The sequence below is a fragment of the Chroicocephalus ridibundus genome, chromosome 2, assembly GCF_963924245.1.
Source record: "Chroicocephalus ridibundus chromosome 2, bChrRid1.1, whole genome shotgun sequence".
Lineage (NCBI taxonomy): Eukaryota > Metazoa > Chordata > Aves > Charadriiformes > Laridae > Chroicocephalus > Chroicocephalus ridibundus.
In genome coordinates this window covers 4,131,538-4,147,926 of record NC_086285.1, presented here as the reverse complement: position 1 = coordinate 4,147,926, position 16,389 = coordinate 4,131,538, and the positions used below count along the sequence as shown (strand labels likewise).

The 16,389-nt window shown below is 46.2% G+C and overlaps 1 protein-coding gene across 1 annotated transcript in view; it reads left to right on the top strand.

The window, feature by feature from the left end:
• Positions 1-522: 522 nt before the first annotated feature.
• VIPR1 (vasoactive intestinal peptide receptor 1) overlaps positions 523-16,389 on the top strand; it is a 120,700-nt gene continuing 104,833 nt past the window's right edge. Inside the window, exon 1 of the mRNA XM_063324301.1 lies at positions 523-674. Within this exon, the coding sequence (XP_063180371.1) occupies positions 618-674 (57 nt within the window). The 5' untranslated portion in view covers positions 523-617. The remainder of the gene's footprint in view (positions 675-16,389) is intronic.

The following is a 16,389-nucleotide window of genomic DNA, read 5'->3' as shown; positions in this document are numbered from 1 at the left end:
AAAGAAAAGGAAAGAATAGGAAAAAAGGCAGGAAAAATGAAAAGGGGAAAAAAGGCGGGGAGGGAAAAGGGAAAGAGGGAATAAAGGAAAAAGGAAAGGGGAAAGAGGGGAAAAAGGAGAAAGGAAAGGCGAAAGAAGGAAAAACAGGAGAAAAAGAGAGGAGAAAAAAGGAGGAAGTGGCAAAAGAAGGGCAAGGAAATAAAAGGGAAAAGAAGAAGGGAGAAAAGAAAGGGGAGGGAGAAAACGCGGAAGGAGGGGAGAGAGAGAACGGGGGACCGGCGACGGAAGGAGGGGAGGCCCCGGGACGCGCAGGCTCCCCGCGGGCCCGGCGGCACCTGGGGCGGGGGGCGGGCGGGGGGCGGTGCCGGGCCCGCCTCGCCTCGCGCAGGGAGGCGGCCGGGGGCGGTGGCACGGCCGGCTCCGGCGGAGCGGAGCGGTGCGGAGAGGCGCGGAGCGGGGGGCGGTGGTGTCCCTGCCCTTCCTCCCTCCCTCCTCCCTCCCTCCCTCCCTCCCTTTTCGGATGTGCTCAAGCCGGCGCCGGGAGCGGAGCTCCGCGCTGCCCGCAGCCGCGCCGGGAGTTTGGGGTACGGGGTGTCCTCTGCTCCGGTGCGGGCAGCATGGAGTACGCGGTCCTGGCTGTCGTGGTGCCTTTGCTCGGCTGCCTCCTCTCCGCGGTGAGTGCTCCCGGCGGGACGTTGCGCGGCTGAGCCCCGCACCCGCCGTGCCGGCTCGCCCCCGGCGCCCGCTCCTTCGGTTTATCGCTTCAGCCTCGGGCAAACTTTGGGCAACTTTCGTAGCGCTGTTGGTTTAAGGCAGGTGTATCTCTGTTGGCTTTCCTTTCCCTCGATAATATGCAAAATAGCAGTGGCTTAAATGTCTTTTTGTTCAAGGTATGGTTCCTCTTCAAGAGCGAGAGGATCTCTTGAGCCAGATGAATTCATTTTAGGGTTTTAGCGCTTTATTTCAAGACTGGCGCTTGGTTTCGTTGTCATTTCAGGTTTGCAGCCTGGCTTTCGGTTTGCTTTGGTTTCTGTTCAGGAGCTTGATTGTTTCGTGCAAAGCTCCCCACTCTCCCCAAAACTGGGGATAACGGGATGGAATTTCCCGGCGACGATTCATTGGTAGGGTAGGGGGCTCTCAGACGCGACCTTGCTCTGGTTGAAGACCAGCCACCCGTGAGAAGTTCAGCAAAGTGCTGCTCTCTGACACTGAGACCTCACGTGGATGCGCTGTTTGGGGGAAGAGCAGAAGCTGGGAGCAAAGCATGTGTTTTCTGGCTGTTGTGTCCCTTCTGCTTATGATTTCCATGCTTGCAGGTCCCTGATTGGGGCAGTGCTGTTTCCTCCCCCCGCCGCAGATGGCTCGTAGTACAGTGTAGAATTAGCAACCGGGATTGTTTCTCCTGGCGATGTGTCTGTGTGCGCACACACACACACTTGTGCACGCAAAAGCTAATTCTCTGTGCAAACAGCGCGGACACGGTGCTTCTGCACCTTTCACTGAAGCTTTGTTCTTGCAGTTTGTTTCCTTACACCGTATGATTTCTGCTGAGACCTCTCATTTTTATTTATCAGGCTGGGGTGGGGAGGAGATTGGGTGCTGGCTGGGGCTGAGTTTCTCTCTTCTAATCTTCTCCCACAGTGGTTTTCTCTCTTTGGAAGGTGAGATAGCCCCACCAGCATCCTCTTGGGTTGGTTGAGGTTGCCCACAAGAACTGGCCCATCAGTACTTGATTGCAGGTGGCTTCTGATGCTCTGCTTGGCTGGTGACAGTGGTTCAATCAATGCCACTCCAGCCCCCAGCAAGCAGAATCAGATTAACTGAGCTGAGCTTCAGAGAGTGGAAGCTAACCCAGATCTGGCCCTGCATCACTTATCTCTCCTTTCCTCTCCCCTTGTCCCTTAAGAAATGAGACAAATAGCCTTATTTCAATTTTTTGTCTATCTATCTCCTTGAGCCAGCCAGCCATCTGCATCACCAGAGACTTTCTTTGAGGAAGAACAGGCTGGGAAAACGGTTTAAAGTATTAAAAAAATGACCAGGCAATTAGTTCCTGGAATTCTACAGGCTTTGCTTTAGGGAAGATCCAAAATAGCTTGTGTCCGGGGCTGGAGCTGGGGAAATGAGAAGGGGGCAGCACTCCCATCCGCTGCTGGAGCTGCTCCAACTCTCACTTCCACTGAAGTCCATGGCAAAAATCCCATTTCTTTAAACATTGTTGGCATGAAGAGGTCCTCTGGGGCCAGATCCTGCAGAGAGTTGAGTCATGTAGTCTACTGAGGTTCAACGTGTAAGTGGTGGCAGGATCGGGCCCTTATGCTCGTGCTCTTGGGTTCAGCATTCCTCTCAGTAAACACAAATCCCTAAAGCTTTGGGACAACAGCAAGGCACAGCCTAGGTGCAATCCTCTACTGGTTCCTTTTCAACCCTTTTATTATGTTGTTGTTTTATACTTTGTCTCACTTCCTTGCCCTTGGTTTCATGGAACCCTTGGTTGTTTTCTCATTCTTTCCCTGTGTTGATGTTCCCAGGACCTGGTTCATACCAGTGGGTTAATAGATTCACATGCTCCTTATCAGTGCGGATCTGCAAGTGACTAATACTGAAGTGCCTCAACACTAGAGAAAATCCCTGCTGGTTTTGTTGCTCGGTTTAAACCTAGAATTTGGTGCTCATTTTTAAAGTAAAAGTAACTCTGGGATTGTAACAACCTGGGGTCTGGGACCTACAATGGCTCAGCAGAGTTTGGTGGTTTTTTTTCTTATAACTTACTGTGATAATTTTTATTGGTATGTCCTTGGAAAAACTTTGAACAAGAACGATTGGCTGATTGAGAAGTTCAGCGCTGTAAAACTGTTGCAGCCATGTGGTATCTAATTGCTGTTATAAACTTTCACCTCAGCCTCTCGTGATCTACAAATGTGGGGAAAAAAGGGAACTGAGGAAATCTCATTTGCTGTCATTCATCAGCCCATGCTCACCCGAGACCTGCCTCCTGCCGCCGTCAGCTTTTAACATTTTGAAGAAAAGTGCTGAAGCTGTTGGTGGTGGGGACATAGTGTAAATCCGGAATAATCCCTTTTAGGCAGTACTGGGTCAATTCACCTTTTCAAGGGTGTAACTAAGATAATCTGGCCTGGAGAGGTAGAAATTGGACTATTTCTTTTCAGTGTGTGTCTCGTAAATGAGATGTGGATAAGTCGAAGCAGTTGGTGGATTCCTTCAGACTGCAAGCCCGTTGAATTATCCAAATCTGTCCAACTGGTGTAATTTGTGCTTTTCTTCAGAGTTTTATTTTGCCCCAGCTATGAAGTAGACACATGATGAAAAGGAATAAAAAACTCAGATCAGATCCTTTAGCAATCCAAGTATAAATGCTGAAAACGGGATCATTGAGAAAAACCAGTTAAATTTAAGCTTATGGAACAACCACTTCAGCCGTATCTGTGTCTCTTTCACCCTGTCATTGATTGAGAATTTGAGAAGTGAGATAAATACATTTAAAACAAAATAATCGATGTTTTTGGCAAAGAGGCAAGGTACTCACTAGAATCCTTTAGCCGAATTCTTGTATCCGACACAAAGATCTTTTAGCAATGACAACTTGTGTTTAACAAAGGCTTTGCCACAAAACCTCATTGTATTACCAGGTGTACAATTTATTAAATTTATACATGTATAAACGCATGACTGACTTTATTTAAAGCCATCTAGGAGAACCAGTTGCCCAACCCCATATCTGGGTAGCTCTGAAAGTCTCATTGCCTCTCTATAATGCTGAAAGTTTCCAGAGTGGGTGTTTTTAGCAGTACACACATTTTAGAAACACTTATTCAGGGCATAACAAGGTAAAAGAGCAAAACAGGCAAAAAGACAGTTATCTGAGGGAAAAAAATCCTGTGTGGAATATTTAAGGCCGCTTCCAACAGCGTGTTGCTCCAGCTCACCAGTATGTATGTCAGCAGGGGGATTCACACCGTAATTATCACACCCTCCCCGCAGAACGAGAGGTCTGCCTCCTGTAGGAAAAACTCCAGAGGACCAGACAGGAAGGGGAATCGTGATGTATCGTAAAAGGACCTGAACCCACCAGGGTGTGTTTTTTTAAAAAAGAGGGCTAGTTGCCAAAAATTCAGCATCGGGAGGCAGATGGGACCATGGACAGGGAAAGCTGCCTGCGTTGTGAATTTGGATGTATGTATTCATTATTTCTTTTTCCTCCTTTGTACGCTGATTTAAATGTATTCTGCTTCAAATTCCTTCCTGTTGTAATATCAGCAGTGGTGTGACAGCCAGAGGGCTGTACCGGATAAAAATGCGAAGTAGGGTGTGCTGGGTTGTGCGCTAAGTCCTACCAGTGCTGACTTGTGAGGCTGCTGGTACGCTTTGTTCTGGTTTTCATTGTTTCCTAGTGGCATGGCTTTTCTGAGTGGTATTTGTCTCTCCTCACTTGAATATCCAAGGAGGGGTCACGGTAGTTGGTGGATGCAAAGCAGGGAGGTGCTCTGCATGTTTTGCAAATGGGCAACTGGGGCGTGAGTAAGTGATGGGACGGGTGTCATGAAGAGGTGTTTTAGCTCTCCCAAGGCACCAACTGCAAGGTTGCCTTGGAAATGGCAAACATACAGAGTTTCTGTTATTTTTCTGTGGGGAAAACCCAAAAAGGATAGCTTTTTCCCTTTACCAGATGGTCTCCAGCAGAAACAACTGGGAGGACTGGTATCTTGTTGAAATCAGCCTTCCACTTGCCTCATCATATGCTGGTTTAGAGTCTGGTAGGACTGGGAAGTCACCTGTTGTTTGGGCTAGCTTGTAGACACAAATCTTTGTTGGAGATGGAGAAGAGAGGGAAGAGAGACAGGAAGAATATCTCCCTGTTCAGCATCAAGTGTCCCATTTATTGGCAGTCTGAGGAAGGGCACCAGACATTCTGTAGATCAATGAGACCCAAGATGAGATGATTTATATTTTTTTTTTAAGTCAGACCTTAGCAGACTCGGAGGAGATTTGTCACACTCTGCATGGCATCTGTGGCTCAAATTCAGGAAAGGAATCAAATTATCTGTGAGGAATAAAAAAATGTTACTCAGGTTTTGATGAGAAGCAGGACTTTGCTTGGTTCCATGAACGTGGTAGGTCACGTCCTGCACTCAGACCAAGTCAGCACAAGTGTGGTAGTGTCATTTCCCTGCTGCGAATGGGATTGTTGCTGCATCATGCTGGCTCAGTGGAAATGGATATGTGGTTTTCCAATACCTGGGAAAGCTTGTGTGATTAAATATAACTGCATTCTCTGGTCTCATCAACTTTCTCTTTTCCGCATTGGAAAGAATAGGAAAGTCCTTGTAAAAAACAAAATGTAAGAAATGTAGCCAAGAAAAAAATCCTCAGCCCTGGGCCAAAAACAGATAAAATGGGTTAGAGATGTCTGGAGACCCCAGAGCAGGTGGGGCTGGAGTTCTGGCCCAGCAGTTGGGATGGAGAGCAAGGATGGACAGACAGACAAGCAGGTTAGAAGTTCCTGCTCCCTCCGTGATGCTTGTTGAGCCTGCCTGTGCCGTGGCACTGTTTCATCCGCCAGCCCCATGCAGCCAGGCAGGGTTTCCCTCAGTGAGTGCTCAGCACTTGCCATTTCACTGCTCCCTCCCTTCCACGCTCCCAGATGTTTTCCAGAAGTCACAGCTTCGTTTGGGTGGGAACCGAGCCAAGAGGGTCTTTGCTTCTGAAAGTGAGATCCCAGAGGATTGCAGTGGAAGAAAAATCAGACCTCAAAACAGGTACGAGAGGTGCAGGGAAGTGTTGCCAACCATCAGACTGGCCTCCATGCAGAGCTAACACAGCTAACACCATGGCAGGGAGGTCCTGTGCATGTCTGGGGAAGGCTGTTCACCAGCTGAGCAGTTTTCTTGTCACCATTCCCTTTTGGAGTAACTTGCAGCTTGCTTTGGCTTCATGCCTGACCACCAGGGATTTCTCTGGGATGATTCATGTCTCCGGGCATGAGCTTCACCTTTCACATTACAAGACCAGTAACGCAGGGAGAGTTCATTCATTAGTACTCAAAGGGCCTTGGGGAAGGTTTAAGAAGAAGATGGGCTCCACTGCTTGCTGGATGCTCCTTGCATCGTTATACAGCCCTTTTATTTGTTGAATGGAGTGATACAAGACTTCTTCAGCACTGGGTTTTTAGAAAACATAAAGGTTTCTGGAGATGTAAATAAAAGTGTAAAGTTTCTTTCTGATATGGTGGTTGTTAATAAAGTACCAAGATGTTATACCCCTTCCATGGAAATGTTCAAGACCAGACTGGATGGGGCTTGAGCAACTGGTCTAGTGGGAGGTGTCCCTGCCCATGGCAGGGTGGCTGGAACTAGATGATCTTTAAGGTCCCTTCCAACCCAAACCATTCCATGATTTTCTGTCCTGAAATTTCAGCTTTATTAGAAGCATCTACTGGCTGTTAACTTTGCTACAAATCACTTCTAAACTGCTTAGCCTCATGCATAAACCCTTATGAGGGAAGAGCTATAATAGCAAAAGCACCTATGTTTAATAATTGCCAATCTGCACCAATATAAATAGCCGTTGTGAACACGGCTTGACCTGCTGGAAGCAAGCAGGTAAGGTTAAGAGGCGGAAGCAGGTGTGATATTTCTTTGCTGCTACAGTCCTTGCCTCTGATATTCTTTCCCCCGCTCATCCATCAGTCTAGCGGATGCAAGGCAGACGCGGTGCCCTGGAGTCAGTGCAGCCCTGGTATGAAGTTAGCGTAGGTGACATCAGAACTCAGTCCGGTAATTTTTAGATGGTTGGTTTATAAAGTGAATTTAGGGACATTTTTGTGAGAAAGGAATATGTGTTGTGGGTTGCTTAAGGCTGGAAGACACACATTAGTGCTGCTTTAGTGGTGGTTTATCGTGTCAGATTTTATATACAGCAGTAACTTATGTATATATAGTAATTCCGGGACTTAAGGACCTATTTTAGCTTCTGAGCTGTCCATGAATTTTAAAGACCTTGATGTACTTTACATTAACAAAGTCGCTTTTCCAGTCAACTGAAACAGTGTTTGCTAACAGCCTTAAACTCCTCCATTAGTCACGTTAGGTAGGTTTCTCACCCCCAGGGCAGTCACTAACCATCCGTTTCACTGTTTGCACTGCTGGGAGATGGAGACTTACACTTCTGTCATTTGCATTTAAATTCAAGTGTTAGAAATGAATTGTGATTATTTTCTACTTCAGAACCAAATCGGGATTATTTTCTAATGCATTTCACTAGTGGGCTGGACAACACACTTGGTGATGTTGTTTGGATAAACTCTTATGGATGTCATGCCTTGGCTTCATTGATTTGCATTGATTTTTAAAGTTGAGAAGAGACCAAAGGAATGGAATATGGAGACCCCATCTCTGTTTGCTGAGCCACCATCCCTATGATCCCCTTCTTGCTTTTGCAGCAGGCTCAGGGATGTTCCTGCTCCTGACAGTTGGGAAGCTGAGTATGAGCTCCATGGTTTTTTTTTAATCTCCATCCCTGGGAAATTGCATCTCATCAAGAGGGAAAAGGGGAAAAAAAAAATCTATTTAAATACAATTCTTGTCAGGAGGGAAAAATATCAATACTTTGTGTCTCCTTAGTAAAGCTGAAATCTATTGTGTGTCTTTTAAAAAAATGTTTCTTCGAGGCTTCAACCTTGATTCTGTGTTTAACAGATGTTTCAATTAATACCGGGTGATCTGTAACATCACAACCAACATCTGAGCAGCGAGTGTCTCCAGGGCCCTTATAAATGTCATTGTCTATCACAGCTAATCAGCCTGTGAGCTTCCCTGCAGGTGACCTCGGTGTGGGATTCACCGTGCAGATTAGGACACCTACGTTTCGGTGTTTCTGTGTAGGTGTCTACGTGTGACCCAGCTGGTCTGAACTCCTGCTGTGGCCAGCAGTGTTGTCAGGCTCATGTCAGCTGCCTGCTCTCAGGCCATGTGAGATGCAGGAAAAGATCCCGTTGTCCCACATCTTCCCTTCTTGGAGAGCAAAGCCCCCGTAGGTGCTGTGTTACCTGCTCAGCCCCATGTGGATGCTATCAACACAGAAAAAAAGTTCTCTCAGATGGCACCACATGCACCTTTTTGAACCCTCATTGACTCCAGCAGCAGTTCAGTCACCCTCAGATAGACACCTACATTTAGAGATCTTAAGCTGCAAGCTGAATGCCTCCCCATATTTCTCTTGTGTTGTGGAAGAATGAAAAAAAGAAGAAAACCCGCTCACGCTGAGCTTTTCCCTGCAGCCTGCTTTATTCATTACTGAAAAGCAGCTTTGATTTCATCTTTCCCCAGTGGCCAGAGTGCTGCGGATCGAACTTTAAGAAAGGTATCCCTTTGCCAGGCAAAAAGGAAACAAAATTAAATACGCTGAATGTGATGCCCGTTCCCCCATTTAAAAAAACAAAAAAACCCCCAACAACAACAACAAAACAAAACCAAAAAAACCCACCACCCTGTAACGATTCTGTTGCAATAAAATTAAAAGCTGCTTCAACAATGACACTCAGCATTTTTATGCGCTCAGCTTGGAAACAGCCAGAATCCAAATCCTGCTGGAGATTATACCTCTCCCACCTTTATTTTGCTGTAGACAAATTCAACTCTTATTTTAAGTGAACGCAGTGATTATTTTTTATGGGTTCTTTCCCATTACAGACCCTTAGCTGTTTGTCAGGGGAGGGGTGAACCCCTTTAGAAAGTTCATCCCATTCATGGCTGTGTGGGATGTACGTACTTGGGGGTTTTTGTTGTTGTTTTTTCTTTTCTTTTAAGTCACTTTTCACAGCCCTCAGGATTTTGCTCAGCAGAGATTAAACCCCACTGCCCTGGCAGATGTCCTTTCTTGGGGAGGAAGGGGGCAAACGAGATATTCCCCGGGACCATTCAGCCCTCGCTGGAAGGAAAACTGCTCAGGTGTGGAGCTGCAGCAGCGTTGGCTGATGCGGTTGTACGTGTCCTGCTGCTAAAGCCACTCCATCCTCCTCACCATCAGTGACTGGGCTCAATCCTGAGCCATGCCCAGTATTTCCTGGCTGTTTTTTCCCCTGTAATTTGGGACGATTCAGCAAGGAATGCAAGGGGACATGGTGGTTTCCTTCCCCTTGCTGAGTCCTGCCATGTGCTGGGAGCTTCCCAGAGTGGTGATGGAGCCCCTCTGCCAGCCTGGCGCTGGCTGGGGACCCCTTTGGGACTCCCTCCCTGGGGAGGTGACAGGGCTTTCCTATTGCCCCAGGGCCATTTCAAAGCAAGGTGCAAGCACGAAAGAGCCTGCATTGAAACAAGCCACTTGTTTCCTGCAACGTCTGCATCCATTTATTTGCTTATTTTTCATTTGCACCCCTGGCTCTTAAACATAATTAGGCTTTTCCAGCTTTTTTCCACAACAGAACCAGGTTTTCTTTTTGCTTGACACACTCAAAGGGAGAGAAAAATGCTGCTGCTGAGATGGTTCCCAGCTTCACAGGGCAGCGAAAGGAGGCCAAACACTACGTGAAGAATTACTGACATGCTCAAGTATCGACTGCTAGGCTGCTTGCATTTTTTTGGGAGGGGGGGAATGACATTAAACACAGCTACAGAGCCGTGTGGGTCTCCGCTATGCCATGCACTTAATTCCAGTGCGGCAACGATTCATCTCAAAGAATTTTCCTGCCCCTTCTGCTTTTCTCCACTCTCTGAGCCTTGTACAGTTCCCTTTTTTTGCACGGTTTCTCATTGCAAAGCTTTTTTTTTTTTTTTTCAACTTCTGAAGCTGGTGCTTTACAGTTGGGGCATGGGTTGTTGGGTTTTGGATGCAGGAATTTGTGCTCTTTCATCCTCTCCACTAAATTTTCTTTTGCAGCACCGTTTGTAGCAAAATGAACCTTTGTTCCTCCTTGTCCCGCTCTCTCCTCCCTCCCTTGGGAAGTCATACACATTTCGGCAAACCATGTGTCAAGGGTTTGTCTTCAGGCTGTTTGTGCACAACGTAGATGAGGCAAGGTTTGTCAAGAGAAATAACGGCATATATTGGAAAAACTGAAATATGTATTTTTTTATATATGTATGTAAAAATATGAATATAAGATAAAAATACTTTCAGGCATGGCAATGCTTCCTGAGGTCTGAAGGAGAAACAAAACTGAGTAGTAATTGCTCTGCGTTTAGTCTGAAGGTATTTATGAGCGGGACAACACGAAAGGAAAGTGTGCTGATGGAGAGAGTGGCTTATTGCAAAACAATCGCTGCCATCCTTCTGTGTTATAGACCGACAACGTACCTCTGAAAGCCAAGCCCACAAATTAACCTTCAAGGTTCTGCTGGGCACTAAAAACCTTGAACTCAGTGGAGACACTGATTTTTTTTGACATGCCGCAGTTTTCTTCATGTTTCGCCACCTGCCTATTCCTTGCCGTTGCAGATGTGGTAACTCTCACCACCCCTGCGGTCCTACAAGGGCTGATGGTCTTACCATCTCCTCCCTGGCTAAGTGATTCATCTGCTGTGCAGGTGCTAATTGCACTTTTTTTTTTTTCCTGTAATTAATTAACTTGACTAAACTCAGAACAATTATTTCAGACCTATGCGTATCCTGACATTTCCTGAGTGTGGTTGAGAGTTAAAGAGCTACAAAACCTTTTTTTTTTTTTTTCTCTAGCTGTACTAGTTGGTCTAATAAAAAAAAATAAATATGTCCCATATGTTAGTAGTCAATCATGGCTATAATAACAATAGAACTGTGGTGTGAGATGTTACCTTTAGAGATCCATTTGTCTTGGTACCTAGTTCTTTTGGAGGTTCAATGACTGTCAGTGGCTGAAGTTGTGCTGGAAGTGCATCATCTGCACTATAATTAAGTTTACACACTGTGAGGAAGAGACTCATAATATTGCTGTGTGTATTTGTGCCTTCCACTTTGGCTGTTGTTTTCATTTGGATCTTAAAAGCTTGTGGATATGAGGCAGGAACAACCTTTATGTCTCCTTGAGGCCTCTGACAACATAGGGCTCCTATTGTATTCGTAGGGTTATTTACCTTTCACTTCTTAAAGTTCACTTTTTTCGCTGTGCTCCTTTGACTGGGAAGCTGTTCCCAGAGCCAGAAAGCTCTGATGGTTAAACTGTGTTAGCCAAGCCCTGACAGTTTTGTAGATGGTGAAGAAATTAAAAATTGGAGCTTGCTGCCTTGGGTCTACTTGACCTGAGCCTCAGAAATGTCTTAAGGGACCAATAAGCATCTGGAAATATTTTTAAACCTAGCTATAAAGCTGAAGCTTTGGTTGTCTGTTCAATTTTTTTTTAATTTTTTTTTTTTTGCTATGTATTGTTGTCACAGGGAGATAAAACAAAGCCAGGATTTATCGAAGGAGCATCTTCCAGAAACAGAAAACTCAGTTGCAGAAGAATAGCTAAGTAAAGGGCTGAGGTTTTCGGAAGGAAAAGCATCTAATTTCTCAACAGCACTGCATTTACTCTTTGCAAAAAGAGATGCAGAAGGGAAAAGAGTCCAAGGGGCTGTTGCAAGCTGTGATGGAGGCCTCAGGGACCCGGTGGGACCTGTGATCCCAGCATGGTGTTTGCTTGGGGATATGGTGAGGACTGGGATAAGGGAAAGGAGAAGGTTAGAGTGTGGAGGGTCAGCTGGGAGCAATAGGCAAGAGAAACATGAGGGCAGCAGTCATGAACTCCAGCTACAAAGAGGTTAGGAGCCGCAGTCTCTAGGTGGATCAGTTGGGGAACAATTCCACATTTGAGCTGAACCTGTTGCACAGGTTGATCACCAGATCTGCTGATGCCACTTGGATCTCTGCCCAGGAGCATCCCAGAGCCGTAGCACTCTCAGGGACAGCCTGTGCTGGGAACACTGAGCAGCCTAGGTGCAGTTGTCTCTCCTGTACTGCCTTTTCCCAGTACATTTTTTCACTGCATATTGCTCTAATAGTGTATTTCTGCTCCTGTTCCTCTCTCCTGCAGATCTGACAGGATTTGTTATTGCAGAGTTGAAATCATCATCATAATAAAACAGCAACTGTGCCTTTGATTCGGGCTCGCTGCCTTCCCCACTACGGGACTGCTGAAAAGTCAAGTGTCTGTTTCTAGGAGGGGTATTAAAATGCTTGCCAGGTTGATGCCCCTCTACTTCATAATTCTTTCTTCTCTTCCAATTCCCCACTCAAGCTTCCTTGTCTGTCAGCTGTGGAAACGAGTATTAAATATATATTGCAGTCCTGGGAGCAGAGCCCAGCCAGTCAGAGTACAATGCACCTAAAAATAAATGCTAATTTCCCTTGCAGAGTAGCCTGGGGAGAAGTACAGGCAAGGAACAGCATCCACTGGGGTAGCCATGAGTAGAAGGAGATGAAACAATAAATTCAGCTGCAGCTGGAAAGGGCCAACAGTTCAGGCACAGGATGAAGCTAAGAAGCTCTTAGGTCAGTTCCAGGCTCTGTAGATGAACCTTCTGCTAGCGGTGGTCTGAATGCATAAAATCCAATGGGAATGAGAAAAATAGACTTCCTTTACTTGTCCTTCACTTATTTCTTTCCACTCTTGCCTGCCTACGCCATAGTTAGTGTTTGGTTAGGTTAACCTTACAAATCGATGTCATGGGGATGATGTGGTCACCCCCTACATGCGCGCTCATGATAATACTGGGGAATGGAAGTGTCTTGTAAAGGGCTAGTGCTGGTGCAGGAGAGGTTGTATCCTTGATGGGATTGGATTTGGCTGGGTATGGGAAGGTTTGAAGCAGTGAGGGGAGTGAGATGCGAGAACAGCCTGTCAAGAGCAGCACTGCGAGCCAGAAAGCTGACTTCTTTTGTGGTGGAGGTTGGCCCATTTCCAGATGGGCAGACAACACATCCTGTTGTCTGTCACAGGAACTGCCTCAGAAGGAGCCTGCCTATATCACAGAATCATACAGAATGATAGGAGTTGCAAGGGACCTGTGGAGATCATCTAGTCCAACCCCCTGCCAGAGCAGGGTCACCTAGAGCAGGTTGCACAGGAACGCATCCAGGCAGGTTTTGAATGTCTCCAGAGATGGAGACTCCACCACTTCTCTGGGCAGCCTGTTCCAGTGCTCTGCCACCCTCAAAGTAAAGAAGTTCCTCCTCATGTTTAGATAGAACTTCCTATGTTCAAGTTTGTGCCCGTTACCTCTTGTCCTGTTGCTGGGCACCACTGAAAAGAGCCTGGCCCCATCCTCCTGACACCCACCCTTTAAGTATTTATAAGCATTGATAAGATGCCCCTCAGTCGTCTTTTTTCCAGACTGAAAAGACCCAAGTCCCTCAGCCTTTCTTCATTAAGAGAGGTGTTCCAGCCCCCTAATCACCTTGGTAGCCCTTTGCTGTCCCCTCTCCAGCACTTCCCTGTCCTTCTTCAACTGGGGAGCCCAGAACTGGACACAGTACTCCAGGTGCTGCCTCACCAGGGCAGAGTAGAGGGGGAAGATAACCTCCCTCGATCTGCTTGTCACACTCTTCTTGATGCACCCCTATATGATGTGTACGTTATTCAGCTGCTCCGCAGGGAGCACAATTGGTGTGATACTGTTCACAACGCAGCGCTCGCCCTCCTGCTTAAGGAAAAACTTAGCAAGGCAAAACCACCTTTAGCAGGAGCAAAGCATTACCACAGTATGGATCTACCCGTCAGTGCAGGAATGGGAGGCTGGCTGGGCTTGGAGGCGCATCCATGTTTGTCTTTGATACTGAGTAGGAGATGGAAACATATTGTCTTCGAAAGCTACTGGTTTGTTGAGAGATAGGCAGGATGTCTCTAGGGTTTCATATAGTCCCCCCAGTACTGCGGCTTTGCCAGTTCTCCAGTGGGAAGGTCCCACCAGTGATGCCTTTCATGGCAATCTTCCCCTTGGTCTCCTGGTTACTGAAGGTATGTGTGAGCACATTTGGGCGTGCTCTTGTTGCAGGACACTCAAAGCCAGCCAGAGGGCTTCACTCTGTGTGTGACAGGAGTCACTGCTCTCTCCCACTTTTACCCCTTGTTTTGAAGGATCCGCCCACAGTGGACTCAGGCCTTCCTGTCCCAGCCAACAGTGTCATCATTCAGGCTGTCATCGAGGTCATGGCCGTGAAGGGAAAGAGGTGTTTTGTTAGGGAGCAGAGGCAGGGATAGTTTTTCATCAGGATGACCCTGGCCATAGCCGGGGGTTGGGTTGACAGTCCCAGCATGGTATTTCACAGAGCAGAGGCGATCTGTTTCTTGTAAATTTTTTGTTTCAGAGGCAAGGGAGAGGGGGATTAATATTTTTTGATCTCTCTCACACGAGCAAGAGGGAGTTCCCAGATCCTTCACACCATGCTAAAATTACACCGGCAAGTTTAAAAATGGTGCCTCTCTCCGGAAAAGATGCAGTCAGCCATCTCCAACTTCACATGGCCATGAGCTGCTTACAAAAGGTGAGCAAAAGACAAGTTCAAAATTGACATTGTACACCAGCAGTGAGGTCTACAGTGGAGAAACCATTGTGCACAGCTCACCCAATTAGTGGCTGCAGCCGACCTCCGATTGTGGGGTGCATGGTCACTGTGAAATGAGATTTAATTAATCTTAAGGACAAGATATAAAGAACGTTGACTGATCTCTTCACATTAGACCTTGATGACTATTTGTCTTCCAAATGTATTTTCTTTAACAAAAAAGCTAACCTTTCACTTCAGGAATATTTTCAGGAAGGTGGGATTTTTTTGCTTGTAAAGTTGCAGGGGTGAGGGAGATATTCAGCCTTGGGGATTTTAATTCTTGATTGATGGAGGAGAACAAATAGAGTAGCTTTTTCCTTTGTGTCTTCCCATCAAGAAACTGGAAAAGTTAACACGTTGTGAGTTATTTTTATTGACAGAAGAGTGAATAAAGAAAGAAACCTTGCTTTTTATGGATCATTTTTAAACTTTCATTTTCTGGACAGAAAATGGGCCAGAATATGCCACATCTTTAAATGATGACACAGCTGTTTCTGGGAAGGAGGCAAATAGCACTTTTTGCAGGTTGGAAGGCTGACACAGTCAGAGAAGGGATAATGACCTGTATTTAATTTAATGACCTGTATTTTTTTAGATCATATATCAGATAGTGGAAGAGTTTCAATTTTGAAAGCTGCTCGGTCACAACAATTAGTTGGAAGCATATTCAGTCTTAGAGTCTGGGGATCTCTAACTCACTTCAACAGCATCAGATTTAATGGGGGAAGAAAATTTCCAGGTCTGCAAGGATAATATTGGGCCAAGTCTAGAATTTAAAGGTATTTAAGAATCTAAGAAAATCCTGACCGGTGTCATCAGGGTTTTGGTGTCTCCTGTGGAGTATATCAGGGGTACCCCCAGCTTATGTTTTCCTGCAAAAGGGTGACATTTAAATGGTGTGACTGAAAACAGCACATCTGAATTTCAGGAGAGGGAGGGCAAGAGGGGTTACAAGAGTAAAATTGCATTTTCTTCGTTATGTGGGAGACATTTGGAGAACAACGTGTCTGTTCTTGGATTTGTTTGGGAGATGGTTATTTCAGCCTCTGGAACTCAGCACCTTATGACTGCAATGGGCTTACTGGAACTAAAAATAGAGTAACTTTCCCAATTGAAGTCGTATCTGATCTCATTTCTGTCTGTAAGGAAAATGCAGCTGAGTTCCTGTGACAGTACTATTCTGATGGAAGGTCCCATAGGATTGTTGCGAACAGCATGGGTTCAAGACCTCAGTTCTAGCATCTGCCTCAACATCCCTTTCCCTAGCAGGACCTGGCACTGAAAACAGAAAGATAAAAGCATGCAGGCACTCAGTCACATATTCATTCAGGCCTAGGAATTTAACTAATAGTTGCACTTGGGAAAATCCTACCCTGCAGTCACCATCCTCAGCCAGAATAAATCAGCTTAGCTTCACTGACGTTAACATTGCTGTGCTGTGCTGTCTGAGAATCTGACTGTGAGTTTAATGCTCATGAAAATTGTTACGGGAGCAACCCTGGAAGGTTGAAACCTAAAGGTAACACAGGCAGCAGCAGTCCTCCCTGTGGCCCAGAGCCTGTGGCACGTGAGATGTTCCTCAGGGAACACCTCAAGGTGTGTGGGTGGCATAGCTTGTGTGACCCAGCCTTGCCCGTATCATGACCCATGAATTTTGTTGTCACCATATGGGAAGGCCTCCAGCAAAATAAGCTGACTCTGGCAACAAGCCTGGATGATGGTGTTTGTGGAAAAAAGAGGTCCTTAACTATTGGAGTGGGATTCTGGGGTGTATCTGCTCGGAACAGGTGAGGTGTATGGCTCAGCCTTTGGCCTGAGGGCACTTTCAAGACAGTAGGAAACCCTTCAGTTGCCTATGAAGTTAAATAACAG